A 20,411-nucleotide genomic window follows, 5' to 3' on the forward strand; every position below is an offset into this window, starting at 1 on the left:
GCCCTGAGGTTTCTAGTTACAAAAGGATTTTCTACTAAGACTGTGACTGACACCTCAGTCCTGCAGATTACAATAGGAGATCGAGGCTCTCCATGTGAAACCAGGGCCACTCCACCCCATTGTCAGTGTGACAGTCACCGTTTCTGTATTGGGCGCTCTGTGTGCTCCTGATAAACAAAGCACAGCGCCCAGCTGTTACAGAGCACTGATGATTACACAGGGAGAGATGCTTTCCATTCTCTCCATGTAATCTGCTGGACTGAGCTATCAGTTTGACAGCTCTGATCCTGCTTTGCATTTATGTATGAATGAAAGACACTGCTGTAACTTTCATCATAAATGACTGTTGTAAGCAAATAATAAAATGTAAAAAAAAATGTAAATAACCCTTAGGGCCCAATCACTCCAGCAGCTGCGCTACACTGCATGGTTGCTGGCGTGTGTATGTGCCAGGCACAGTGCTGATGGGCTGATCGTGATGCATTGCACTGTTTCCCTATTTTTATCACAAGTGACATTTCATTAAGTTCTATGGGCACAGTGCTGTGCGGTTGTACTGCGTCACACTGCGCTGAAAAAAAGTGTTGCATGCTGTACTCTTTTTTCAGCGCACAGCATTGCAATATGGTGGTGTGAACTGATCCCATCTGGAACAAGGCAAATTGCCTTCTCTTGCATTGCGGCTGCGCTGGAAAAAAACGCAGCCCCAACGCATTAGGTGGGAAAGGGCCTTTAGAGAACACATTCATTTTTATCACCTCCTACATTCCCTTTCCTTTCTTAGCTTATTCTTCTTGATGTTTTTATATGTTCACTTCTTTAAAATTTGCATTCATTCGTATTTGTATCGCCAAATGCTGTGTACCAGAAACATGTTTCTTGTGCCTTTATAAAAGGGACAAACCGCAGAATAAATAATTTTATTTTTTAAACACTAAATTTTGCAGCTAAAAATGTTGTTAACCCTACTTATTTTATTAACCCCTTCATTCCCCTTCCTTTTTTGCAGATTAGTTTATTTTTAATGCCAAATTAAAGAGCTCATGGGATGGGCGCATGCATTTAGAATCCTCACCGTGGGTGCCAGAGGACCTTGTCCCTGCACTGGAAGTAATAGAATCACCTGTGCACCTCTGTGCTACAACTCATCACTGGTTATGTTGCTTGCACAACTGACATCAGAATATTCCCAGATTTTTTCTTTTTATTATGTTTTTGATTGGTTGCTGCCCTGGGTTGTTTGCTGGCATCTAAATTTAATGCCATTCCTTCTACTCTGTATTTCTAATAGCTTAGCTGAGAACTCAATCAACCTTCCATATGCAGCTTCACCCCAAAGAGCATCACTTGGCCACAACCCCCAGGGCACTCTCTTGGCAATACCCTTTTCTCCCTTTATGATGCTTAGGCTTTCCCTCTTCTCAACCTCAGTCCCCGGCCACATGTCTTCACCTTCCGCCTGAGTACTGATCTGTGACCAGACTAGACATCATATTGATTCAATCCTGGAACTAAAAGACAGATGGTTGAAGATCTTAGATCTACCACCACTGGAGTTAATAAATAGAATCACAATCTCATTTATTATTCCCATCGTGCCCATCTCATTGCACAGCTCACCATATCCCCGCAGCAAGCCTTTGCAGAACTGCTCGGGAATCAGCTCTGGTACCCAGCGAGCATCTCCATCCACCGCCTCACTCGCATCCGAGCGCTCCCATTGGCCACCCGCACAGTCTCAAGACTGACGGGATGCCACCTCATTGGCCGCCGCTTTCCCGAGCCGCTGATTGGCCGGCGCAGCCCCGTTCATCATTAGGAATAACCTTTTTTCCTTGTATGCAGCGCTGGCTTTCCCTGGGCAGGCTGCAGGTAACTGGATCCGGAGCCTCATGATTCAAGTGCTGTTTGTTGTGGGGACGGTGATCCGTGAAGTGCAAATAACTGAGGTGGGGGGTGGGGGACTGGGGTGGGGGGAGAAAAGGGCTGAAATAAATGGGATCTGAATATGGATTTTTGCAGGGTCCGCCCATATTGATTGCATCAAGGGGCTTGCCCACTGAATGCTGTATTATGTAGGGGAGTAGATGATTACAGTCCCCTTCTGATGGCGCATGGCTGCTGGATACTGGTTTAATGCAGCTGATTTTTTATTACAGTGCAAGCAGTTAGCTGCCTGCTGCACTCAGGCCTTCTGAGGCTGACCTTGCTGTATTTTGGTGCACAGTCTTGCTTTTGTCCTTTTTTTTCTCATTTTTTTGCACTAGCCTGCTCAGGCAGGACTGTTTCCACCATGTGTTCCCAGCTCTGGCTACTGACAGACAAAAATATCCTGGAGGATTACCCACAGATGCGCATCCTGGAGGCACTGAGGCAGCGATGTCGAGACCAAGAGGTGGACTTCAGACTGGTGTTAATGGATCAGATCGCCCTCACTGTCATTGATGGCAAGCTGGGTAAGACCTGATTTTTACTAGTTTACTCTCCATCTGCATCCTTGTCATCCTGCAGTAAAACACCTTCAACTCACATTCACATGGAAGTTTGTAGTTGTATAGTAACACTTTGGCATCATTTCCAGGGACACTGCTGTTGAAGCTTTCGTACTTGAGCGTTGTTTTTTATCATACTGTCTGAGCACTGAGATGCGCAGTGATCACTTCTTTGCATTTTAAGTTGAATTATCCTTTTTTTTGCATTTTAAATACACTTCTTTAAAAGAAGACTACTCAGAAAGGTAAGATTGTGAGGAAGTTGAACTGGAGTGGGGCATTAAACAAAATCAAGAGGGGGCATAACCAACAGGAAACATTTCTAGGGACAAACCTCTAGGAATCATGGTTGAACTAGGAAATGGGGATATCTAGGAACTATGCAAAATGACGTCTCGGAGAAGGAAGCGCTGGGTGAAACAGTGATGGTATTATTTCACAGAAGGTGTAGTGCATTCAACCTTGAAACTACAGCTTATGTGGAACTACAAGTCCCATGGGGTTTTGCAAGACTCTGAAAGCCACAATCGTGACTCTCAGAGGCAGAAAGGTGCTGGAAATTGTAGTTTCACCACAACTGGATTGCTGAGGTTGCCTACCCATGGTGTAGTACCGAGATGGGCAACTCTGACCCTCCAGCTGTGCTTTAACTACAAATCCCGACATGTTTCTGCCTCTTGGAGTCATGCCTGTAACTGTCAGTCTTGCAATGCCTTATGAGACTTGTAGTCCCACAACATCTGGAGGGTCAGAGTTGTCCACTCCTGGTGTAGTAGATACTTGGAAAGGATAAAGTATAAAAATCAACTGCAAGCAAATCTAAATCCCTTGCATGATTTAGATTTACTATCCACAAAAAGTAATAGTAAGTATAATAAATACGCAGACTGGATAGATTGTTGGGTCTTTATCTGCAGTCAATATTCTAAGTCTACACTCTCCACTTTTAATCTTAATTCAATCATTCAGTCATCAATGTCGCCTTGCAGGATAATTTTTGGTATAATGCTTCATTATTTCTATTGCTAAATTCATGGTAACTTTGCAATCACAGGCTAAGAAAAGTGTCAGCAAAAGCCACTGGATTTGCTGCAATGTGAATCTCGCTCCAGGTTAAGTGACCCAAAGAAAGTTACTTTAACAGCAGTAATTGATAACAATGTAGCACTGTGCTTCTGCCCTGCCATGTGAGAACTACAAAGTTTCAAATCCAAGTCGGCACCAGTGAATGGAAGCACCCAACAAATTCTTAACATCTCTCCCAGGCTCTGGTTGCAAGGTTTCTCCATCTTAGTTTGCTTCTCCTGCCCCTCCCACAAGGCCATAAGGAAAGTGTCACCCTTCTGCAGCGAAGCTCTCTAATTATTTGCTTATTCTTCATTACAGTAAATCCATCCTGGGGAGTGTGACACCAACATTTGGATTTGTCACGGCTGTACATGTTGGGCAGGTTGGAGATATCTTGCAGCTGAAGTCTCTGTTTGATACTAGAAGCCCCTGAATGATGCTTGTTAATTACCTAAAATATGGGTTTTGGGAGGAATTTGGGTCAGTCTCCTCAAAACTGGTTCTTTTTTCTTCTTTTTTTTTTTAAATTAAATAATTGCACCAGCCCCAATTTGTCTCAGGGTTTTCGGTAAGGGTGACACACTGGCTTTTTGGTCAGCCCATCTGCCTTGCAGTACTGGGGTCCTCGGTCTAATCCTGGCCAGGGGACTATCTGCATGGAGTTCTCTGTGTGGATTTCCTTCTACACTCCAAAGACATTAATTAGCTCCTGTATAAATTGGCCCCAGAATATGAGATAGGGACCTTAGATGGTGAGCTCCTTGAAGGTAGGGACTGATGTCAATGGCCAGTATGTAAAGCACTGCATAAATTATTGAAACTATATAAATGCCAATTTTAAATGAATAAGATCTTAGCACTTAACATCCTACTTTTACACACCTCTACATGTTTTTTTTTTAAATATTATCTCTAAATTATTATACAAGGTTTTATAGTGCCAACGGTTTACACAGAACTTTTCAAGGGAGAAAGGACAGTTACAACACAATTCAAGACAAGAGGGTTCGGAGGATCTTCCCCATGATAGTTTACACTTTTTAAAATTACTATGGAGAATGTAACAGGGGTGAGACTAAACGTCAAAGTGCAAACAAGGTTTGCTAGATCCAGCCTTGTACAAGCATAATGGGTACCAGTCATAGATCTGTAAGACCTACCACCAACATGGTAGTTGTTGCTAACCCAAACCTTGCTAGCGGAAAAATTGAAATCAAGTACTCACTTATAATGGCATTGATGAGGTTGGCAATAGGGGGTGAATATACGTTTTTAAAATTAAAAATACACCTTTTTCTGAAAGCAGAACTGCCATCACTGGATCGAGCTCAGGTACTACACCCATTCGGAAGTAGTATGCAGCCCTGTAGAAGTCTATAGGGATTTGTACAGTAATGGGCCATCTGCAGAATAAAAAACAAGTGGTAGGAGTGGCTCAGCACTGCAGCATTCCAGATTGCTGGTTCAACTACATGGAGTGAAGTGTAAAGCACATCATGCCACTCATATAACCCTGATTCATGGATTTAGTAGGCTTCGTTAATGGGAACCTGAGCTTTGCCCATACAGGACAACCCAACAGATTCACTTTAATGCGCCTTTCCAAGCTGCACATCCTCACATTTGCTCTATTTGGACAGTGGGAGTGAGAGATACTTAGCCTTGTGTAAGCTCGGAGTTGTAGCTGAATATTCCCTGGTGGCAGAACGGAGCAGGAGGGGAAATGAAGGAGAAGGGAAGGTGTGCATATACTGCTGGCGGGAGCTTCATTAAAGTGAACCCGTGGGTTTGCCCTGAATGGAGATATCACTGGTTCGCTTTAGAGTAATTAGCTAACTTTTTTAATCTTTTGATGCGGAGCAGTGGAGGCATTAGCTTTGCAAACACTTGTGTAGACCAGCAAATGCAGCAAGCTTTTAGCTGTACTTAGCCTGCATTAGAGCTGCTTCTAACTTACCTCTGAGCTGCTTCAGCCACAGGTTTTCAGAGAAAAAATTCCAGTATACACAAGCACAAGTAAAACAGTATTGTTTACCTATCCTCCTCCATTTGAATGGGTTGGGGAAGTGTCGATTGTGTGTACATTGTGAGAAAACTGTCTGCAGTTGACTGAGAAATTCCATGTATCTACAGTTCAACATGGCTGCAAGAAAAATGTAATTATTTCCCATTGGTCAAAATTAATATTACAAACAAAATATAAAGAAATAGGATGCTTCTAAGCGTGTATAGCGTGCTATGAGCTAATTTATTATACGTGGACCACCAAGTGCTTCTTGACCTCAGTTCACTTTCATTTTCCTGACTCCTAGTTTTTCTGGTGCATGCTTTGCCATAAGAACCTAGGCTGCAATATGTGCTGGTAGCAACCATTCCTTTAAACTGAAGAATTAGTTGTCTTGTGTTTGCTAAACACAGGAGGCCTGGACACAGAATTTTTTAAGCTGGGCTCCACTCTAAGCCCTCATTCACACCAGTAACAGCCGGCCTGTACAGATCCGTGCTGCGTGCACGGCTGTATCTGGCCGCTCCTGGGAAGGACAGGTGCTGCATGTAATTTGCACGCAGCAGCCCGTTCTTCTCTATGGGAGTACGCGGCCATACGCAGCTGTACGCTCACCCAAACTGCACGTCCGGTGCACGTGTCCCTGCTCGGACGCAGACAGGATCCATCCTGTCAGCGTACGAGTATGGACTTCCACATGGACGTGCAGGTTGGGTAAGCGTAGGGCGGCATACGCCCGCTTACTCCCATAGCGAAGAACAGGCTGCTGCGTGTAATCACACGCAACACCTGTCCTTCCGGGGAGCGGAAGGCCGTGCACCACAGCACGGATCTGTACGGGCCGGCCGTTCCTCATGTGAATGAGGGCTTACACAGTTTTGTACAGTTGCAAAGGCTCCTCACCCTTACTAATTTCACTGTGCAATGAGAGCTACTCACAGTGTGCATTAGAAGCTGCAGCAAGTCAGAAAGAGCTTCACATCCTGGCTGGAGGACATCCTGAATCATCTATCTCTTTTACCCCTATAATTCTGTCCCTAGCCAGCCGCTTTTATTTACTGGGTTTCAGTTATTATAGTCATTGAGGCTCAACCTCACACTTGGGCTTTACCTGAGTGTTACCCAGGTCAGTCTGCATACAAATTAATCTTGCCTAGGAATGCTTACTCCTCCATGATGTGCCTGCATTGGATAGAGAAGCATAGAGACCTAGTGATTATGTCATTGGTCATTGGTCTAGAACGAGGTATGTAATGAAAATGGAAAGTTTTTATTTAAAAAATGTAATTAGCATGTTGATGAGTGGGCACTTATATATATGAGATCTGAATAAAGCTTAACTCCTGGATTTAAAAAAAAAACCCTCACATTGCAAGGGTTAAATGCTCGTTAAGTATAAGGGTAGAGGAATAAGCTGTAATACTTACCATCTTCCTCACTCCAGCAGGATTCCACAATCTTGTGCGATGACCGGTCCCCTCTTCTCTAAGGTGCTCCGGCCAGAAGTCGCACTCTGACATCATCACATTCAGTACAGGACCAGAAGTCCTGCATTGTATGTGAGTAGAGATTAGCCTGGGCTCGGTTCACCTAAGCCAACTCAAAATAGTGACCACCACTCCCCCCTTCTGGCCCAAACAGCGGTGGCAGTTGCAGCATGGGCATTCACCACATCGTTGTGATATACAGCTGCTGGGCGTGGAATGCGCCTCTCTGTAACTGATTGAGCTGGGACAAGGGGTGACAATCACAGGTTTTACTAGGTTTGGGCGAACCAAGCCCAGGCTCATCACGGCAAGGGCCTGTCCACAACCCACAGCGTAAGAGAGAAGAGAAGAGCGCTGGAGTCTACTGAAGTGAAGAATAAAGTAAGTGTTCCAGCTTATTCCCCTACCCCGTCACATAATGAGCATTTATCCCTTGCGTTGCTGGGGAGCCCAACTGCAAAGATACTTTTTTTCTTTTTTTTATCCCAGACTTCAGCCTTATTACAAGACAACATTTTCCACAGCACTATGATTTAGCTAAAGAGCCAACACAGCAAAGCATCTTGCTTTGCAGCCCTATTTGTCTAATTGCAACCTCACACATAAGGAATGGAACCACAACATTGATAAATTATTGAAACAAAAGGCTTCTTTTAGCACAGTTGATACAGATAGCAAGGTGCCTGGCTGGATAGAAAGCTATACAATATCAATAATATAATATCAACATGTAACATTTCATATTCACCTGACTTTAAAAACGATATCTCCTAACTTGCTGTGACCATTATGTGGGGTTCCCTGCTGGATCCCTGCTGGATTTTCTTATTTGACACTACAGAGAGTATAACAAGTCGAGGTGGTTGGAGTCACTCACAACTCCCGGGTGTAAAGGACCAGTGCAAGAAATACCGCAGTGAGTTCTCACTGTTGGAGAATCCAAGACACTCAGCCCACCAGGTTCCACCTACAACTAAATTATTCGGTGGACTGAGCTTTTCAAAAGGCCAACTGTTTGCATTAAAAGCAAATAACCAAGCGAGTTTTGCCTGGAAAAATTCAACTATTGAGAATAGTCACCAGCTCTACAAAAGAGGAAATGTGAGGCCTCTAGTGCAATTTCCTCAGCTGTGTTTAACATCACTCAGTTCCATCTCCTAATGTGTCAGTGACAGGAGAGGATATACAGGGGTGGAATCCTAGCCATTCCTACATTGTTTTTGTTGCCTTTAAAACATTCTGGGAATTTCAGAATTCTGGGCAATAATTCTACTACTAGAAAATGACACAATGTTCCATTCCAATTTCAAGAGGAATTATGTCTTCTAGATGAAGACGGTTTAGATAGAGATACAATGCAAGTGTTTGAGATTACTACTGATATTGGAATTTGTATAACATGCTGTTAAACAGGAATGGTACTTTATTTGTATATCTTATTCAATGAGGTGAGCTGGGTAGCACAGTGGTGTAGTGTTTGGCACTTCTTGCAGTGGTGGGTGTCACAAGTTCATTTCCTGGTTGGGACGCTATCTGCAAGGAGTTTGCTTGTTCTCCCTGTGCTTGCATGGGTTTCCTCCCATACTCCAAAGACAGCTGGAAGGTTAATTGGCTCCTGCCTGAATTGGCCCTGTATGTGTGCACAATAGGGACCTTAGATTGTAAGCTCCTTGAGGGCAGGGACTGATGTGCATGTTCTGTATGTAAAGTGTTGTGTAGATTGTCAGTGCTATATAAATACTCCCGGAGGCAGAGGCATGACTCCCGGAGGCAGAGGCATGTTGGAATTTGTAGTTAAAGCACAGCTGGAGGGCCAGAGTTGCCCATTCCTGCTCAAGACCCCCCCCCTCCCCCCATGGCTGTTGGAACTGTGAAGTAAGCAAGTTATCCAAGAAAGCAAGTCATCTAGGAAGGGTGCTGACTGCACTGTCTGACTTGCAGATCGTCACTAAATGAAAGGCATAAACATCTGCAAATACAGTGATAAAATTATAGCAGTTAGGGCTAGTTCACACCAAGCGAATTCCTGGAGCAGAGCAGTTAAAGACCGGATCAAAACCGCGCCCAATGTGTTCCAATGGTATTTTGGGCTCTAGTTCACACCGCTGCGTTCAGTTCCAGAGCATGTAAAAAATCGACAGCAAGCCCTATTTCTCCTGCTCTGGAACGCATTCAAACGCATAAAATATGCATGCAAAAGCACTGGAACGCACTGAAAGCCCCTTTTTAAACTAAAAAAAGCAACCCTGAACGCGTCAAAAATGCGGCAAAATACACTACACTGCAGATCTGATCTGCATTTGGTGTGAACAAGCCCTAAGGCCCCATTCACACCTAGGCGTATTGTAATATGCGCGTGTGTCGCGCGACCGTCAGGCGGTTTTTTTACCACGATTCGCGGTAAAAAAGTCGCGCGACCGTCGCGCGATTCCAAAGGCTACTTGGTTGTATCCCAATGGAAAATGCCCTACAAAACGGCCCAATGTAGTCCCGGGACCTTTTCAGGCGTGGGCCGTTTTGTAGGGCGTTAGGGACGGGCGTAAATACGCCTAGGTGGGAACGAGGGCATTGACTACAATGCTATTAATTTTTTTGACCGTTTTGTAGAGCGTTCGTCGAGCGTAGGACGCGCTACAAAACGGTCAGGTGTGAACGCAGCCTAAGGGTTCTCATGTATCAAAAGTGCCACCAATCAATGTATCTCTTTTACTTATAACAGATGGTCTATACCCAAACCCAACCCCGCTCCTTGTTTATTCTGCTAATTCCCTTTGCACCCTCTGGTTACTTTGCTGGGTATGCTGTTTTTATCTTGTCTTCCTATGCCCTATCCCCCAATCCTGGGTGTCCCAAGGATGGTTATCTGTAGTCCATACTGCGATTGTTGAAACAGAACGTGATCTATTTAAACCCTAAAATTAATTTGTAAGGACTTTTCAGGTGCTACATTGATACAAGACTCAGATATAAAAAACAGATTTGTCATTTTATTAGAGCATTAAAATATAATAGTAACATGTACAGCATAAAAAACCATAACCGAGTGACAAACGCAGTACATTTTTAGAATGTGGTGTCTTGATTGCTGGGTTATCTAGTAGCTCGTATATTGTCTATACGCTACACTAGGCTTATCTATATATGGTTGATCTGGTTATGTCATGTTATTTTTGTTCTTTATCTCTGTTCATTTGCTTTGAACATTTGTAAATCTTTAAAAATTCCATGAAAATCATCGCAAAGAAAAAAAACTGTATTTGTTTTGAGTGGACTTTGTAATGCATTTTTAAGGCAAGATACATATATTAAATGACATGACCCTTGCCGCCCATCTTGCAGCTGCTGTAAAATGACATGTGCATAGATGAGTCAATACAGACAGGGGAATTGGCTTTTCACAGTAATAATATTCTCAGAACACACCTTAAACACACTTAATTTGAGCGAAAGATTCGTTGTTTGGCTCTTAGACTGGAGGCAGAGGTCACACAATATAAACCTGAGACAGAGGTCACACATTCTATGGGCTGCTTATGTTTAATGAGACTTTACGCCCCCTGATAAGTGTACTAAGCAGAATAACATACAAACTGAAATGACCCCTATGAGACTTATAGCCTGCAGTATGTATACCCTGGAGATTCCTCAATGTCAATGTGGATTAGTTTAAAGTGTGTTGTGCAGTCATTCCGTACATCGGACTGACAAGTTACAGCTCAAAGATACATTTAAGCTGCAATGTTTTAATGATTCTGCTTGTTCAGAGTTCTTTCATTGATTCCAGATGTATGCCAAGTTATGTATAATTCATAGACTGATGAGCATTCGAATAAAATACTCTCCTGCAGGTGAGATTACATCATGACGGCTGTAATACAATGGCATGTCTATGTTCGTGGAAAGGTTTCTGACTACTCCGACTCTACAGCAGGGGTCTACAGTATACAAGGTTCACCAAATGCGCACATGCAGTAATGTAGGGGGTGGAGGCTTAAAGTGACACTAAATCTTAAAAATACATTCAAGTACCTTAACTATTAACAACAATGTATCTTGTTTGTGCATCACTCGGCTGTAGATCCTCAAATCATCTCTGAATTGGTGCCGACACTGTCCTTCCTTCTGGAACGGTGGCTACTTTTGTTTTCCGCATGGTCCCTGTGTGTGTTGTAGAGTAGCGACCGCTCCAAGCTTACTCCTGGATTACAATCTCACGTTTAGTTTACTAATTTGTATTGAGATTGTAGTCCATCACTGGAGTGAGCTTGGAGCAGTGACTACTTCACAACACACACAGGGACCATAGGGAACAAAAGTAACCCCCCTCCAGAAGGAAGGACAGTGTCAGCACCAATTCAGCTGCTATGTCTATAGTAACATCACTGCTTCTACCATTTTCAGTACTCATAATTGGTACCCTCTTGGAACTGGAATGACCCCCAGGCACCAGGTTTGACATAGTGACTGTATATGCATGGGTGAGTCTCACATTTACAGCTTATGGTAATACTTAGTTTTTTCCGAGATGAAAGATCTATTGACTTACTCCTGTACAGTAAACAATGTTTGGCATGCTTATTCAGCAAGTGAAAAGCACTTCCATTGTTCTACAACCTGAAAAGTGACCTTTCCATTAACTAGCTAGTATTAGTCAGTTGCAACTGTACTTGTTCTATAATGTTCAGACATAATTTTTAACATTACCAAACAGGACCAGTTGCATTTGGCTAACTACTACAAGTTATACCATGGCCTGGAAAATGAAGACCTTCATAGATAGTAACATGAACTGTTGTGACAGACACTTGAAGTGTTCAACCTGGAAAGGACAGTCCCGAGAACTATGAGAACTGTTCTATCACTAAAAAAAAATGACAGTCCCTTGAACTGTTCTAAACATTGAAATTGACAGTCATATCAAGAATTCTAGAATTTAGAAAGTGACACAATCATATGAACTGTTCTAAACCTTGAAATTAATAGCCTGTCAGGGAACCAGGGGTGCCGCTCCTTACCAGGCTCGCCAGTGGTGGCGCAGGGCACGGGGTTCCCCTCCTCCTGGCAGGACTCCTGGCGCCGGGCCACCAGCGCGCATGCGTGAAATCCGTGGCAGGCACGCACGCGGGGTACACAGGCTGCACGCGCATAACGCGCCCGCGCCACTTAGCGATTTCAGGTGCTAGCCAGGCTGGGGGAGGTCCCCAGCACACACCTTCTGCCCTGTCAGCCCTGCTATTGGCTCCTGGTTAAGGAAGCCTCCTGGTCGCCTCGGCAAACAGGGGGTGGTCCTGGGTTTCCCTGGGTATTTAATCCAGTCAGAGCCTTGGCTTGTTGATGAGTTATTCTACCTCCATGGTGTGATCCCCAGCTCCCTGTGTGTGAACCTATTGCTTCCTGGACCCTTGCCTGAACCCCCGTTATCGACCCTTCGGCCTGCCTTCTCGCTTCTGAACCTAGCTGCCTGCCTCGACCAGGACTTGGACCTGACTACTCTTTTGGATTTCCCTCTGTACCTCATTTTTGGACTCTTTGTCCCTGCCAAGGGGTTCCAGCCATACACCCCTGACACAGCCCCATGAAGTGTTCTAGAATCTGGAAAGTGATAGTCTCATGAACTGTTCTGCAACCTGAAAAATTGACAGTCCTATCAAGTGTTCTAAAATCTGCAGTGACAGTCCCTTGAACTGTTCCACTACCTGGAACTTAACTTTCCCATCAAAGTTCTAGAATCTGGAAAGGGACAACGCCATGAACTGCTCTACCACCTGGAAATGACAATCCAAACTATTTTTCAACCTGGCAGTTGACTGTCCCATACACCCCAAGGCACACCTATCACTCACCAAATAGAGTTTTGACTTTACTGTTGATGTGATGGTTAGGTCTGGCAATGCCATGGATAAATTCAGATTGACAACTAAAACACTGTAGATTTGCATCCTTTCACACATGGTTGCTGTAAAGCCCGTCTTGAAGGGGAATCCTCCAGCTGAACAGGCACACCACCACTCCACCAGTATGAAGTGTCTTGCTTTGATTGGCACTCATGCAACAAGTACATTTTCTTTCTTAGCCACTGCCCTGTGCCCTTTTCCTAAACAAGTTATACACTCATCTCAATGCCCTATCGCTCAATGAGAAAATATCTCAGGTGCTTAGAAAGCCCTTCTCTTGTGGCAGTGCATGGATTTTCTTATTATGGAACCTTGCCACAGTAAATAGAACCATATTAAGTCACAGATGTTCATGGTTAGTTCAGGTCATTGTCACTGTAAATTGGACCATATTCATCAAGAATGCAGAAAACATGAGGGAGGGGGAGGTAAACTGCTGACAGAAGTAGCTGTGCAATTCATTGTGTGTCTAAACCCTGCACTCTTCTGTGCTTCTGGGAGCCTAAACCTGTGAACCAGAGCTATATCACTGGTGTTCTCCGTGCCTTAGAAGACAACATGGCTGTCTGTCTATTCTCCCGAAGGGCAGAAAGACAGCTGAGGTCAGTCAATTTCACACGTCACCTCGAATTTCGCCCTTGCCCTGAGCTTGTGTGCAAAGAGAATCTGCAGCCTTGCTTATGCATGCTGTAGAAGTGCTAGACCTACTCCTAGCCAGCCGTGTTCTTCCACTACATTCCGTAGCCCGCAGGTCACAAGCTGCCATCTTGCTGTTGATCTGTTAGACATGCTGGAAGTCTGTGTGTCAGATACACTTGCCATCAGAAGCAGCGTAGCCATTTCGGGCTGCTGCAGAGACATTCTCTGAATTTCATGAAGGAGAAAAGCTTGGCTGAGAGGGCAGGATGTGGGATATAGAGGAGCTGAAGTGCCTGAAATAGTCACAGTTCTCTTTCAAAAGCCTACTAAACCAAAACATGGTTTTACTAATAATAAACTGGTAATAAACCACATATCTCTATAAAGGCGTTTTACACATTTATTTTTCCTTAGATAGTTATAACTAGAAACAAAACAAATCCCTATTAGCAGTTAAATGGTCAGTCCACAATAGAATAACACAACAGCTTTTATATCTCTTGGGGTCTCCAGTAGTGGTAGCTCTGTACCAGGGTTCCCTGACTAAAACCATTTACTGTGACCATTGCAAAGAGGCATAGTTGCCAAGCATACCTCCCAACTTTGTGAGATAAGAAAGAGGGATATGTTTTACCACAAAGTATGTAAGCAAAGGAACCACCTCCCACCCCAGTTATGTGGACCATGAAGCATTAATATGCAGAGGATCATTGGTTAAACAGACACGTTCTTTTTTACTCATCTCTTTTTCCTTAATACTTGCTTTTCAAAATAACAAATTAAACAAATTAAAGGTGGGATGAAAGGTCTAGTGCAGTATAACACACTTAATATTTAAATAGTAAATTTTTTTAGAGGTTTATATATCAGATCAGATGGAGGGCCAAACGGGGAAGAAAAGAAACAAATACGGAGAAACCATCACTCCAAGGGATCCTCTTCAAATACAGACTGATGCATTTTGCCCCTCCAAAGGGCCTTAGTCATAGATTTTGAAAGGGCTGAAATGTGTCAGCAAGGTTCTGTGTTCTGGTGTTATGCCATATTCAATTTACAGGGTTATTCACAAAAGGGTGAAGGGTTTGGAGAAGGCAGGAGAAGTGAACAATCTAGGACAACATAGCTGAACTGGATAGTGAGCTGAATTGGAGAATCTTTCCAAATTGGCTATTTTGGCCTAGATTGTGCACGCCTCCTGCCTTCATCCTTTTGTGAATAACCCCCTCTAGATAGGCAGAGCCAGCTGTCACTCACGCAGATGGGTGGATCTGGACAGTAATGTCGGGATCCGTCCTTGCTGCGGCGGTCTCAGTATACCGCAAGCTGTAGCTCGCAATATACTGAGTTTTGGGTCACAGGAGGATGCTAGTTCATGTCCTCCCGTGACCCTTAGGGGAAAAACACTTTCCCCATAGTTCTCTTTTAAGACAAATAGACACACAATCATTTCCAAGATAATACATGCTGCAGATCAGCAAAACAGTACGTGCACAGGGGATTTTTTTTCTGGTTAGATGAGAGTTCTGGTTAGTTGAATACCGGATAACTTAGAGTTTACTGTAATAATATTGGCAACAAGTTCTAGTCAGGCCGGTAAAATACCAACCAGGTGGCTGCCCAGCGTGTGACCGTAGTGGAACGCTTGTGAGCTTGTCAGTCTCCTGTTGCGATTAGCAGATGGAGAGTATCATTAATGTGATAGTCTCAAATTCTCATGAATGTGATAGTATCAAAGCTTGCAACTTAGCACACTCACACTATAACGAGACAGCTTTGAGGAATACATAGTTTATAGCTCTATGAGGGTTCATGAAAGCGAGACTTGCGGGAATGACAACATGCACAGAAAAGGGGAAAAACTCTGCACAGTTCCGTGTGTATATAAATTCAGGACATTCAGAGTAAATCCGTGACTGTATTTCAGCTCATGTTAAAAACTGCTGCGGTCTGCTTTTGGATGCCTTGATATACAGGTTAATTTTTCATTAGATTTGGACAATGAAAATGGCAACATTATACATAGGAAAATAATCATTAATGACAGGTAGAGCTGGCCATAGACAAACCGAAAAGGACAGTGAGTAGTGAGACATCTGGTAATCCCCAAACTCTCTGTCAGTGACCTACTGTAGTCTTAATTTTTCTCATGAGAAGCTTCTTTGTATTCATTTAACACAGAGATTGGCCATGTTGCAAAATGATAAGTGCTTCACTACTCAGCTCATTTCACTAAAATGCATTAGCGCATTGCATCCCCATGGTATCGGGCTGTGTATTGCCACTCCGGGTAAAACATTTCGTAACCCTTGCAGTGGGGCTACCCCTGCGCTGCAAGAGCTAAGTGCTCGGTTTTTTCTAGGTTAAAAAATAACAAAGATATACTCCCTCCAGCCTCTCTTCTCTTCCACCGCAGCGATTGTATGTCCCTTGGCGTTCCTCACCTCCTATACACTGTGTATAGAACGTGATGACTCAGGGACCCTAGACCGCTGCAACAGAGGGGGAGTGAGGCAGCAGGGACTGGTCTGAGAGCAAGCCAGAACGGAGAATCAGGTGAGTATAACTTTGTTATTTTTGAGCCTAGACAAAAATGAGCACTTAACCCTTGCAGTGGGGGAGTAGCCCCACTGCAAGGGATAAGAACATTTTTACTTAACCCTTAACTTAACCTAATTCTGATTTAACATTTAAAGTCCAGCTGAAGTCACATAAATAGACACGCAATCAGATAGGCATTGTACTCCAACCTCCACTTTCATTGTCTTGCTTCCACAATCCTGATGCGGCAGTTGTGATGGATATGACTGTGCAATTTAATAGCACCGGAGTTGGACCAAACTATTTCAGTAATGTAACAGACCTGATCAGGCATTCTCTGCAATACAAGTCACACTTGTGCTGAGAGGGCGTGGCTATTACTCAACTCTGCAAACATGGAGCACTGCAGTGTGAGGGCTGGAAGCCACAAATCATTGCATGTAGGGTTACAAAACTATAATGAAATAAAAATGGTGTGAGACTTCAATTGGGTTTTAAATCCACTTATTTCCATTCTTCTTACTAATGCAACAACTGTGAAGGAGGGCAACAAAGAATTCAATTTTGTATATTTTATTATCTATCATATTCATAAATGCTTCTATCTAGTTTTGAGGTTCCTGGGTGCCCAACAGAGAAATCTTATGATGTTGTCGATACAATATAGGAATTGTAGATATAGTAGACTCATGTGTCAATGTATTAATAATGTTAGCAGCTGTCAACAGACTCCCATGGCATCAAAAAAACCCAAAAAGAATTTATCCAGAGACCAACACCGTTTCAATTGACCCTTTCCTCAAAGATGAGGCTTACTACTGGCTGGACTCAACAACCCATAACTAAACGTAAAGTACTAGAAATAACTCGGTACTGATCCTGAAAGGAATCACACTACAGTAGTTATAAAGGGTCGGAGTCGCCACTGCGTTCAGTAAAAAGACACTTTATTTAAACAGTATTAAATGATTACACATGAGTAAACCATATGACACCAAACCCCCACCTTTCTATAAAACGAAAACAATGATATAGACAACGTTGTCTCACTCCCACACATAATTTACTCATACGAACTGGCATATGAAATTCATGATTGATTGCCGGTGGAGCTCAAAGGAAAAAGAGTATCCAGTTAGTTGCTTTTCAGAGTATATCATGAGTTATCAATATTTTGGAGCAAAATAAGATCATTCATCCAAGATAAGATGGTGACAAAGAATCAGTCACATAATAGGTGATATATATATAAACAATGATCTGTTTCTTCAGATATGCAAAGCATTGAAAGACACCCTCTCTTAGGAGGCTGAAAGATGCGGGAAATGATCCGGAACTCTGTGGACAACTTCCACCAGTATATTCTCACGGATACACATCGAAACCCCTTGTTTGATCATACAGGTAGAAAGTGTGTAGATAAATTCAGTGTATCACTCTTTAAAATTCACTAAGTGGTCTGATTGCACATTAGCTACAAGTTCACAGTCCAACACATTTCCAGTCTTAGAGGATAGCTTCAAATGAAAATCCCATCCGAAAACACAACCTCGTGATATTCTGTAAACAGTTTAAAATACAAGATAGCACACCTCCAGAAACAGTCCGAGACAAGATAGAAGGGTAATAAATACTATCCTTGTCGCACTCCTTACCGATATGTCCCTTTTAGTGGGGGGTGCTTGTAGTGACCGCGGATGGCGCCGCAAATGTCAGCAGAATTGTAGAAATGTCACCAGCACACCACTCCTTTTAAGATAGCAAAAGCTTCATTTATTGAAGTTTTTTGTCATATGAACAACAAGCGCTTTTGGGACCACACAGGGTCCCTTCATCAGGCTTTAGCATTGAAGGGTACTCACGATTGTAGATCTCATGGGTATATGGCTGAAACCCCCGGTATCTGAATCAGTCTTTTGATCTGGGCTACAGTTTCCGTGCATGCATAGAGTTGCCATACCGTTTAAACAACTTGAGTACTCCGTTATTTTCCTCTAGATTTTGTCTGCTCCAGTTTTGATAAATGTGTTTGTTTTTAAAAAAAATAGACCATGCTGCATTTTTGTGCTGTTACATGCTTTAAGCCGGCCTTTAGAAGTACATGACTCTGTGTACTGTTATTGCATTCTCAACAGAGAAATACCCCAAATGCTTCTCTTTTTATATATATATATATCTATTTATTTCTGGTAATACAATGTACTTTTATAATCAATGCTATAATTAAGCTCTGGCCAACTCAGTCCTTGAATCCTCAAAGCCTCCCAGTCTCAGATCACTTGACAAAAAAAAGGAAATTCCATAAGGAGAATATTCTTCAAGCTGTCCATTATGAAGCCTGGGAGCTTTACCATTGGGGACTAAGGCATGCCAGATGTTGGAGTAAGGGTCTCATTAGGCACACACCAGGTTATGTGTAATCAGCTTTGATATTCTAGAAATGATGTAGGAACAGAAATCTTACAAATGGCTGGATATACCAGTGGTTATTTCCCTCTGTGGCACAAATGCTTTTACTTTGCATAGCGAATGAACAAATAAGTGTGTATAAATTCATGCAAGAACACTCATAAACTCACAAATAAAATTTGTGAATACATACACTGCATATGCATGAGTGTGAAAGAGTACTTAGTTTTCAGGAGTAGAAAAAGAGGGACCATAGCAGGACTAAAGCTCCCTTTAGCCACATGGCCTGGTAATGTGCATGAGCCGAATTGCCAGACACAGCCGGAGTAGAAAAACTGTCCTCTTCCTGCATGCTGCAGGGAAGGACCCTTGCTCTTTGTACAGAAGTGGTGGTTTCTCTACAAAGGGCCGACATAACTCCTGCTGAGTCAGCAATGCTCATGCAGGAGAATGGAGAGCATTAGCTCTGACATAGCAGGGTGTGTGTCGACCACTGCAGAGGGACCACTGCTTCCACACTGAGAGCAAGGGTCCTTCTCTACAGCATGCTGGCAGGGAATATGCTTTTCTGTGACTGCTTTCTAAAGAAAACAAACTTGAATACTGGAATGTACTTACTTAGCAGTTTCAAACTTAAAGGTCTTTTGGGCTTTAAATAATTAATGTTTACATAGACCCGTACATTAGACGAAAACCAGAGGGAACTGAGGAGGAAACAGGACCAGAGGGATTTGGTTCCAAAATAGGGACAATCCCTCCAAATGAAGGACATTCCCTCCAAATGAGGGACAGTTATGAGCTATTGGCACGGCCAGACCACAGTCATTGTATGCAGGGCCGCATTTACTCTCTCTGCTGCCCCAAGGCCGGGTTTCTCAATTGCCCGAAGCAGGGCTAAATGTAGAAAAAAAAACTACTCGCCTGGCAGCTGTGCTGCCCCTCTAATCCCTGCTGCCCCAAGGCCGGCCTTGTGGAAAATCTGGCCATGATTGTATGCTCCATTTCTGTATCCAGTACTAGTGCATAAGAATTAGCACCTTTCATGAATAAGGCCACTTCAGTTAGACTTTTGACATACTGGCCTAGTTTGTTATTTCCCTTTTATTGAAGGCGCTAGCAAAAGTGAATGAGTCAGCATACTGTGGCAGCTTTCTACTCTGCATTGTGTGTGCAGTGCACCCTTCTCAGTTATTTAAGCCTTTGCAGCTTGGCACTTTTCACAAGACATCAGTCATCAATATAAATGGAGCACATAAAACTCCTGAGTGGAAATGGATCCGTGATTATACCTTGTCTCTGCAGCCACTCTGCACGCCTATTATGCTGGTATTTATAGTATGCGAGCCGTAGTGGTTGTTGATGAATGCGCACTGAACGGTAACAGCTGATGGAAGCATTAAGATAACAGGAGGGAAGTGAGCTTGCTTGTATGTAAGGCAGTTCCTCAATATACACTGCAGATGAGCCCCTTGGTGTGAAGTGCTAAGTAAGAGGGTACATTCTTATGATTGCACAGGCACTGGATGCAAGAGTGGTGTGTGCAATGACCGTGGTCTGGGTGTGCCGATAGCTATATATATATATATAGAATGTGGCAATGATGGACCTGTGTCCATCACAGCCACTTGTAGTCTCCAGAAGAGCATGTAACAATGTGACAAGGCAGGAGCTCAACTAGGAGACAGTTGTCACTCTATTACAGAAAGTGTCAGAACAAGGACCTTCATGGTGATAGGATCAGCAGGTATTATTATATTATTATTTAAGAATAGCCACAGAATCTTTAAATTAATCCTGCTGACTCAGGTAAAATTAGACAAGTGTATGGCCCTGCCGACACCTCTCAATTCAACAAAAGTAAATTTTTCAATCATCGGTA

General features: G+C 43.2%; 1 protein-coding gene across 1 annotated transcript in view; it reads left to right on the plus strand.

The window, feature by feature from the left end:
• Positions 1-2,186: 2,186 nt before the first annotated feature.
• The window catches only part of RIMKLA (ribosomal modification protein rimK like family member A), a 31,555-nt gene continuing 13,330 nt past the window's right edge, over positions 2,187-20,411 (plus strand). The window contains exon 1 of the mRNA XM_018552654.1: positions 2,187-2,456. Coding sequence (XP_018408156.1) covers positions 2,294-2,456 — 163 coding nt within the window. The 5' untranslated portion in view covers positions 2,187-2,293. The remainder of the gene's footprint in view (positions 2,457-20,411) is intronic.

This window comes from Nanorana parkeri, unplaced genomic scaffold (genome assembly GCF_000935625.1).
Source record: "Nanorana parkeri isolate BGI_ZX_2015 unplaced genomic scaffold, ASM93562v1 scaffold94, whole genome shotgun sequence".
NCBI classification, from domain to species: domain Eukaryota; kingdom Metazoa; phylum Chordata; class Amphibia; order Anura; family Dicroglossidae; genus Nanorana; species Nanorana parkeri.